General features: G+C 41.1%; 1 protein-coding gene across 2 annotated transcripts; it reads left to right on the forward strand.

The window, feature by feature from the left end:
* The first annotated feature begins 397 nt into the window (after positions 1–397).
* On the forward strand, positions 398–8971 carry LOC102290569 (cysteine/serine-rich nuclear protein 3). 2 transcript variants are annotated; one of them, XM_005944626.3, is made up of 5 exons: positions 398–817; positions 3438–3611; positions 4247–4503; positions 4621–4932; positions 6850–8971. In XM_005944626.3, exons 2-5 carry the CDS (start codon positions 3464–3466, stop codon positions 7948–7950), a joined length of 1818 nt encoding a protein of 605 aa, XP_005944688.1. In that variant the 5' UTR covers positions 398–817; positions 3438–3463; the 3' UTR covers positions 7951–8971. The 2 variants fall into 2 exon arrangements, with proteins under 2 accessions (XP_005944688.1, XP_005944689.1); XM_005944627.3 differs by having other exon boundaries at positions 4621–4917.
* The last annotated feature ends 928 nt before the right edge of the window (positions 8972–9899 follow it).

Genomic DNA, 9899 nt, shown 5'->3' on the forward strand with positions numbered 1-9899 from the left:
AATTGAATTGAATTGAATTGAATTGAATTGAATTGAATTGAAATCAACATCTCTTTCAAAAATCTTGTTTTTCCTCTTAAATCCTCAGATCTCGTTATCATATTGTAAGTCAAATGGGCTTTAGAAACAAAAACAAGAAATGACACAAAGCAAAACGCACATCGCATTTTCATTCTAACTACTCCAGCAAATGTATAAATTTCAGATAGTAGTTAGCCAACCTGATATCACCTTGTGCAGTAGCAGCAAAATTTAATGCATATACTTTTACTTCAAAAATTCTGCTGAAGAATGGAAATAGGAGGTAGTTCACATAGCACAACCTCCATGTTCAACCCCCACTCCATCACACCCACCACCACATCTACTACTCCTCCTTTCTCTCTGTGATCTCATAGGGCTTGCTTCACCTCAGTCAAGCTCCAGTGCTTCCAGCCGGCAGCAGCACCAAGCTAACAAGTATTTGTGAGGAGAGAGAAAGAAAGAGAGAGAGGGTGAAAGGGAGGGAGAGAGAGGAAAGGGGTGAGCAGAAGCAGAAGAGAATCAGGCAGTGAGGGACCTCAGAGTATGAGCATATAGAATGAATGCGGAAAGAAAGAAGGCATAAGATAGCGATAGAAACAGAGGTGCTCAGTGCTGCACAATAGTGCCAGAAGCTGCTTTAAAAAAAGAAAGAGAGAGAGCTGGCATCATGGCAACGCTCACTGCATCATCACGACACATGGGGATGTTTGGCTGCTGCTGGTGAATACTGTGTGATGCAGAGGAGAGAGTCAAATAGGACTTCCTGGAAACCAAAGGCAAGCTAAGGAAACAGGTCAGTGACAGTCATAGAGACTCACAAAAAGCCTTTATAGTATCAAACAACACGGGCTCTGTGAGCTTTCACATTACAGGATAATGCTGATTTACATTTGTCAATAAGAATTCCCATGCCAGGGACTGGAATGTGGACATGTATGGAGAGTGGGAGGATGCGCTTACATGCAGATGTTTGAGCAGGCTTTTAGATGTGTGTGTGTGTGTGTGTGTATACTCTGTCAGATCTCAACGACAGATGTTAAGGTGAAAGAAAAACCTTCTGTGGCATCAAATATACAGAAACATGTCACGGTGTCTTCTATTACAAATCTTTGATTTCATTGTTCTTTCTGAAAGTAAGAGGACAGAAGCATACGTGGGAGCCTGGAGATGGAAATTGGAACATTTTATGATACTAAGAGGGAAGAGAATGGTGGGGAATGAGGGAGTACAGGAGAAGTCACAGAAAACAAAAACTGAATAGCAGCAGGTTGTAAGGGAAGGGAGACAATGCCTGTCAGCAAGGGAAAGCTTGGCCTAGCATTAAGCTATGTCGTATATGATGGAATCCAGCATCAGTCCAAGCAGTCAGCTCAACAATCTTTATGAATTTCAAATGTAACCATCAACTGTCAAAAGACACCCCTCTCCTGATTAGCTGTGCTTCCAGTATGTGGGGGAGAACTCATAGTGTGTAAAATAACCTCTTATCTCCCTCAAGAGTTGGTGTACTTTCAATTTCCGATAGAATCAACCAGTATGAAAAGAAATATCAGTTCATTAAAATTTTAATGAGCTCAACACATCATCTGTGAAAAATTCTCCCCATTTTTGAGGTATCACAGAATTTGGCAAGGTCACTGGAAAACACCCAGTGGTGGGGAGACAGTTTCTGCGTAAGGCAGCCAAATAACTAGACTGGATTTCTTGAAAAAAAATATTTAATGACCCCAGCTTAGCAGGTTTAAAATGTAGGTTTTACATTGGTGAAATCTAAAATCGTTGTTCCTTGCTTTGTTTATTTACATGTTCAGTACAACATTTTGTATTATGTTCTTTATAATTAAGCAGTACTGTGTCCATTTCATAGTGTCAAAGATAACACAGATCCAAGACATCTGTCACTGTCAATGAATGGAAAAGACGGGGATTTATATCACCCTTTTCTGGTTTTATACTTCAATGTGCATTTACCTTTTTAACTCATATTCATGCAGTACTTTTAATGTATATAATGTAATGCATGCCCACACCTACAGCCAAATAGAGCAAGGCACTATTTATGCAACGCATAACTAATGCACTACCATGCTGCCTAATATCTCACTGGACAAGAAGTTCTCGTCTTCTTGGTTTGTTGAGGAAAGTATTCTTTTGTCCAAAATAAGTCAAACATGAATGAATGGTGCTACCTGACCTGGTTTGAACATGGCCATTGGAAAGAAAGGATTCAACTTGTTAAAACAAAACAAAACAAACAACAACAAAAAAAAAAAACGGCTAAGTGGCTCCAATTTTCCAGCATTATTATGAACATGGTGATGGACCTGTTCTGTATGATGACCTCCGCTTGTCAAGAAAACCTAGCATGCTTGTAAACATAACTCATCAAAGCTTTGTTGAGTTTTTTTGGAGCAACGATAATCCACTTGTACTGAAATACTGAAGTATCATTATGCTCTCTCACTGCTGCCTTTAGTCCCATTAGCCTTCATCACTAAATGCGTGACAGTTGTGGCTCAGTTAATCCAAGCCATCCAAAATGGTAAAATTTAGTAACATAGATCACAGATCATCTCTTTACAGTGAGCTGTAAATTCTAATTAGTTGACATTACTAAAAAGAAACATCCAAGCTGACTGCCTTAAAAACAAGCTGAATAAATGTAAGTTTTTCTATGAGAGGATTTTAATTTTGTAGTTTCAAGTTTAAGTAACAAAATTTAAACTCCACAGAATACTTAGTATTTCATACATATTGCACAGGGGATCCCGATGGCAGAAAACACATTTTGTCTGTTTACAAAGAAGCAATTATAAATAAATAAAGTAAACATAAGAAAGAGATGACCAGTTACTAGCCAACTGTTCATAGTAACTGTATTTGAAAAAACTGTAGGTAGAGAGCGAGGTAAATTTGATCAGTCTAGATGTCATAATCGTTCAATGATGAAGATACATGAAGTCGACTAATTTTGTGCCCTGGCTTTACAAGAAGAAAATAAATAAATTTTATTAAAAAGCAAATATGAGAAGAAATTGTTTTTTTTATCACAATAAATGAGTCACATTTGACATGTAGAACTGCACTGTGAACAAACAGATTATGACATTATGAAACGTTCAAAGTTATAGCACAAATGAGCTCTCAAAGAAATAAAAAACCCTCCATACTTGACAATATATTTATTAGTTACTCACTGGAGAAGGAAAATTCACAGGTTTTTTGTAACAGTCCACCAGTCCTGTCGAAATACTAATAGCAACTTAGGTTTTACAGAAGTTATAGTTTGCAGTTTTTTAATGAAAGGACTCCATGAAAACAAGTTTGCTTGTGTGTTTGAAAATACAAATAATTTCCATGTCCAGTACAAATTAAATTGATGTCTTCTATAAATTTAAATGTGCTTTGCTCAGGTCTAACCAGTTGGAGGAACCACAGGATGAGTGGGATCCTGAAGAGGAAGCTTGATGATGACCCCGCCCCTTATTTGTCAGTGCAAGGGTCCGATGATGATGAGGTATCCTGCAGTGACAGTGGTAACAGCAGTGACAGCCTCAACCATTCTGTCCCCTCCAGCTTGCTGGATGGTAAGACATCACTACCACATAACTTCTGTTTTGTGTTCATTTAACAAAGTGAAATTGCTGTTGTGATCTGCAATTTGCTGACTCCTTTAATCCTCTACTTTAAACCTAATATATGTGGTGACAATTTGATTTATGAGTAAAGAAAACAATGTTTTATCTCAACTGGTTTGTGTCCTCTTTACCATTTTATGTTTAAACTGGGAGTCATATACTTTCATCTGGTGTGGAGTCCCGCAAGGATCAAGTTTGGGACCACTTTTTCTTATGTTCACTCCAGCATATAACCACAAAAGTATAAGTAGTTTTGTTGCTACATCAAGGTTGTCTTACTTAATGTTACAAAAATAGAAAAAGAAACAAAGGGGAATAAAGGCAATTAGTGTGTATAGCCTGGTCAGTATGGCTTTTTCTGTATTTGTTATACTGTTACATTACACTTTAATATGCCCTTGTTTAAAGCCTACAGTCACATAATAAGATATTTAAACTCTGTTTAAAGCTTTAGTCATGGAAACTTGTTGGCAAAAGTTATGCTTTAACTAGCATTTAGTAGCGCCTCTATCAACAAATCTTTTGGAGTTTTTTGGTTTGTTTTTTGATTTAGTAACTGTCAACCCTCTCGGTTTTAATCTTAGCCTCCATCCAGCAGCAGTCAAAGCGACTACGAGGTCATAATGTGCACTTTGAAAGCGTCACAGTCTACTATTTCAACCGGCGGCAGGGTTTTACCAGTGTACCCACACAGGGAGGCAGCACCCTGGGGATGTCACCACATCACAGTGGGGTGAGGCAATTCACTCTCAGGGAGTTTGCCATGGAACAGAAACGGAGCCACCGGAAGATGTTGAGGGACCATCTGAAAGAGGAGAAACTTAATGCCATCAAACTCAAAGTCAGTACAAGGAGTCGATGAATCTTTATTTATCCCAGGGGTTATAATTTCTGTGTGGGCTAATATCCATGGTTCAGTCTTAATTTGTTTGTTTCTATTTGTTTTCCTATCCTCCAGCTGACCAAGAATGGTACTGTGTCATCTTTGGAAGCAGATACACTCACAATCGATGACATTTCTGAAGATGACCTGGATGTGGACAACACAGAGGTGGACGATTACTTTTTCCTCCAGCCTCTGACTACTAGAAGGCGCCGTACTCTTCTCCGTGCCTCTGGTGTCCGTCGCATTGATGTGGAAGAGAAGCATGAATTGCGTGCCCTGCGCATGTCCCGGGAGGAGTGTGGGTGTCGCTGCCAGGGAATATGTGATCCTGAGACCTGTGCTTGCAGCCTGGCCGGCATTAAGTGCCAGGTAAATGGAACTGTGGTGAGGCCCAGCTATAATACTAAAATGTTGTCAATGTCTGTCTGTGCAGTAAAATGTTAAATTTGGCTATTTTCATTGCATAAGTTTGCATACAAGTTTCCACCCATCCATCAGTTTTCCAGTTTAGAGTCCTGGTGTCTATCCCAAAAACCGTGAGAGGCAGGGTACAGACTCTAGAACAAGTCTGTAACCATTTTCAAATTTCACAAGTTACTTATTTAAGCAGTTATTTTTAAGAATTATTTGAAAAACGGTCTCTGGTGCCATTTCATTGCCATTTATACCTGCATTTGTAATGGTGGATTAACAGTTGTTATTCTAAGGAGGGAAACCCTCCAAAAAACGGACGGAGCAGTGGAGCAGCCAAGGGAATAGAACTATATAAAAACTGTATCACTAAAATATAATTAATTTTACAAAAACAGTTAAAATTTTAAAATGAATTAAAACAACCGTGGCCAGGGAGAACACACAATAAAAACTAATAAAACATAAGCATTAAAAGTCCGGTGTCGTCAGCCACAACGTTAAAATCCAGGAAATCGGAGCGGGGCAAGGAAAAGCCCGGCGGCGTCACCAGCCGTCCCGTCTGTCTCTCCACTCCAGAATACTAGAAGAGAGGAGCAGCGACAGTCACCGTTCTTTCTAGTGAGCCGGGTTACTGCAGCACGATATGTCGTGGGACTTACACCGGAAATGGGCATAGCTCCTAACTCGGCCCGCCGCTTTTCTGTGTCACGCCAGCACTGTGGTCTCGCCGTGGGAGGTAGGACGCTGTCTCGCTGCCAACTAATTCCCCACCATAGCGTCCTCTGGCATCCAGCTATTCCAACAGCAGCACAGCTCCCTCTGCCTCTCACGCACTAGCCATCGTATGCCCTTGCCACGTACTGCACACCAACCCACACCAACCTGCACCAACGCCGCCTGCCACCATCTACTCCGCCATCTCTCCTGCTCTGTCTCTCATGCCTCCTCTCTGTGGTCTGCCAGGCCCTCTTATTCACCTCTGTGCCCTCCCAGATGCATCCAATTAGTGATTAGAAGTGGGCGGAGTCTCACCGGGACAAGTTAATATATACAATAAAAACATGCAATAAAACCATAAGAATAAAACACTCCACATAGAAACACAGTAAAACACAGCAAACATGCAAAGCAAAACAACTTCAAAACAAAGTCCTCCCCTGGATGACACATTCTTTCAGATCACTTTCAGCTAGTTGTGTAGAAGTCAAAGTGTAAGAAGTCCCTTGTTCCCTTGGTTCATGTTTTCAGTGAACACTCTTCTGATGAGTTTGTGGTTGCAAGTTGCTGATTTCAAGTCTTACTGAATAGAACTAGATATTTATTTCCTACATGATGTTTTTATTTGTGTCCTGAAGAAAAATAAAGTTATGCTTTAGCAACGGCTAACTCTATGCATCGCTAAAGTATGATTGTGCATTGTCCACCGTTTCACTGTCACATCCACCCCACATTTGTGACATCACATAATAAAAAACTGAGATGATGCTGATCAAAATGCTTTAGGCTACAAAACTGGGACCAGTGGCAGAGAGCTGTCACGTGTCCATCTTTTATGTACAGTCTGTGCATGCTCAGATGGACATTTTAAAGCCCCGTCCTTCTGATTCTTAGAACATCAGGAATGTTATTTTGTGTTATGCATTACTGAATTCATACAAAAAGATCTGGAGCTTTAGGCATGATAGTCTTTTTTTTCCAGACACATAAAAGTAAATCTTGAGTGATTAAAGTGTTCTGGCTTCACAAAGTTTGGCTGCACGCTCTTGTTTAATGATATTAATAACACTCTGAGTAGAATCTGCTGTTTCTCTTCATGCATGATCAGCTTTGATTGGCAGCTCACTTTAATTTGCTTGTGTTCTGCATTGTGTATCACTCTGTCTGTAGGTGGATCGCATGTCCTTCCCTTGTGGCTGCACCAAGGAAGGCTGCAGCAACACCACGGGACGCCTGGAGTTCAACCCGGTCCGGGTGCGCACCCACTTCCTGCACACTATCATGAAGCTGGAGCTGGAGAAGAGCCGCGAGGAGCACTATCAGCAGCCAGAGCAGCTTGTAACCAATGGCAACAGTTACCACGGAGACTCCACCTTGGTCCAGCAGCAGCAGCAGCAGCCAAACCTGCAGTTTCCACTGATGAGCAGCACGCAGCACATTCACATCATGCAGCTTCAGAACACAGGTGACACTGAGTCACATCTGGATGAGGAAGAAGAGGAAGAAGAGGAAGAAGAGGCGGAGGAGGGAGAAGAGGAAGAAGATGACGACGAGGAAGAAGAAGATGAAGCTTATGATGAAGATGGCAGCAGTGTTTGCAGTGGGCTGTCGGACTGCAGCACACACAGCTTGGAAACAATTGACCCTGAGGAGGGAGAAGAAGATGAGGAGGATGAGGAAGATGATGAGGAAGAAGAGGAGGAGGAGGAAGAAGAAGAAGGAGAAGAAGACGATGAGGAGGAAGAGTGGGATTGTTCACTACATGGAACAAATCCTGCACCCTACTCTGTTCCACTTCCTTCTGTGATGAGTTACTCTAACAGCACACTCATGAACCTCAGTAACCTCTTCCACACCACTCCACCCATGCAGCACTATCAAAGAAACAGCTCTGTGAGCGACACGCCTGCTTTCCACAGTGAAAATGTCAGCAGCACACCCACGCTCCCCACAGTAGAGTCTGCATTAGAACTAAACACAGAACTCCACTGCCAAACAGAGCAGCACAGCACTCCTCGCCATTTCTCGGAGTCCCTGCCACTCCAAACTTGCTCACATGTAGAGACGCGTGATGCTAACACTGCCCCTGCTGGTGTACTTGATGAACAACCTCATTCAACAGACCTCCGGAACAATCCAGACTGTCGTGACACTCAGGCTGAGCATCCTGCTGAGTCTGAGGAGCAGACAGGGGAGGAGAGAGCAGAGCCTGCACAGGAGGAAACAGGACCGCAGACACATGGTCAAATGACATCATCAAAGAGTGTCTGAAAAGAGACATCAGTTAACATGTGGAAATATGCGGTCAAGAATTGAAGTTTGCTTTATTCATGATAAACGCACTTTCAAAGACAGAATGAGTCACGTATTTGACACAGAAAAAGACAGATAGATGGTACAGTGCTGTGAACATTTGTCTTCTTTACATTTTTCAGACATCAGTAAATAAACAATAAAGTTTAGAAATTATGATTTCAGTTATTAAGGGAAAAAAGGTATCCAGGTCTCTATTGTCAACAATAAGAAAGACAGTAATGCAAAGATGGCATCTGTGAGATAGTTCCAAAGAGAAAATCATCACTAACCAAAAAGACCTTGGAATTTGCCAATAAACATCTTGGTGAACCACATGATTGGTGATTTTTGGTGAAATACTCTGTGGGCTGACAAGACCAAAGTTGAAATTGTTGGAGGTTTGAGTCCTATTACATAAAAATAACACAGCATGTTATAGAAAGAACATCATACTAACTGACAAACATGGTACTGGTAGAGTGATGGTTTGGGCCTTTTTGCTGCTTCAGGACCTTGACGACTTCTCCAAAAATCCTAAATATCTGGCCATCCGTTTGTGGCCTGAGGCTCACTCGGGTTATACTGCAGGACAAAGATCCAAAACACATCAGTAAAAACTCTGAATGGCTAAATAAAAATCCCCAAATGATGTTTTTGGAGTCGCCGAGGTGCTGAGGAGTGATTGCGGTGCTTTGGTATGAGCTTAAATGCTCAAAAAACCATTCACTTTTGCTGAATTCAAACAATTCTGCAAAGAAAAGCAAGTTTGAATTCCTCCACAGCAATGTGAAAGACTCATTGCCAGTTAGTGCAAATGTGTGAGTGCAGTTCTTGCTGCAGAGGGCAGCACAACCAGTTTTTAGGTTTAGGACGCAATTATTTTTTCACATGGTACCAAGTAAGCTTGAATAGCTTTTTTTAATCCTAATAAATGAAATCATCATTTAAATAATTGAAATTTAATTTACTCAGCTTTTCTCTGTCTAATATTAAAATTTGTTTGATGAACTGAAACATGCAAGTGTGACAAAAATGCAAAGAACAAAAACCCCAGCGGCAACTAAAGAAATCAGGAAGAGAGCAAATACTCTTTTTTTCACAGCACTGTAAAATTTAAGTTCACGTTGTCTCTAAACTGTTCTAGGAACGTCAACTTGGACTAAAGAGTATAAAAATTTAGGAAAAAGTTCATCTTTATCACTCAGTCAATCAATCAATCAGTGTTTCTGTACCTGTAACTATATAGCATACAGTTTATGGCTTGTTGTACAGTCTTTGGTCATTACCGCATGTTGGTCATTCTGGTTGTGACTGGCATCTATGACAAGTCAAAATTAGATTTGGAGGTGCTTGTTTTGTTTTGGGGTTTTTTTGTGTTGTGCCAACATCTTATTGTTGATGGTAATGATTGTTCAATTCTGTCTGTATCGCATGTGATCGGCTTACCGAAGAAGTTTATCATCTGTCAAGTGAGAGACATGAAAGTTAATCTTCCCATGTTAGCATACCTAGAACAACTTGTAGGAGTGTTGGCAGCTTGCGAAAGGGCTGGGTATGGTCACAGGCACAAGCACATGTGACTTTGGACCAGGAAACTGTTTTACATCTCGTGACCGTTCACTTTCAGCTACTGTTTGGTCAGGCTTTTGCAGCTTTAAACATCTATTAGAAAGCTTTGTTCTCTAAATTACCAAGACTAAAGGTGCATATGCACACAACCACTAGTAGTGCATACTAACACAAGGCCATTCCTACCCTGATTGCCAGTATGATCGCTCTGTGCTGTGCCTGGGCATATTTAAGGTGGTACAGCTGTCCTTGAGTGTGGATGCTCTTAAAATTATGGGCGGACTTGCCATAGGCTCCATTGCCTTGTCTGTACAAGGCAATGGAGCCTATGGTAAGTCCGCCCATAATTTTAAGAG

This window comes from Haplochromis burtoni, unplaced genomic scaffold (assembly GCF_018398535.1).
Source record: "Haplochromis burtoni strain Fernald_Lab_line unplaced genomic scaffold, NCSU_Asbu1 Contig_420, whole genome shotgun sequence".
Classification (NCBI taxonomy): Eukaryota; Metazoa; Chordata; class Actinopteri; order Cichliformes; family Cichlidae; genus Haplochromis; species Haplochromis burtoni.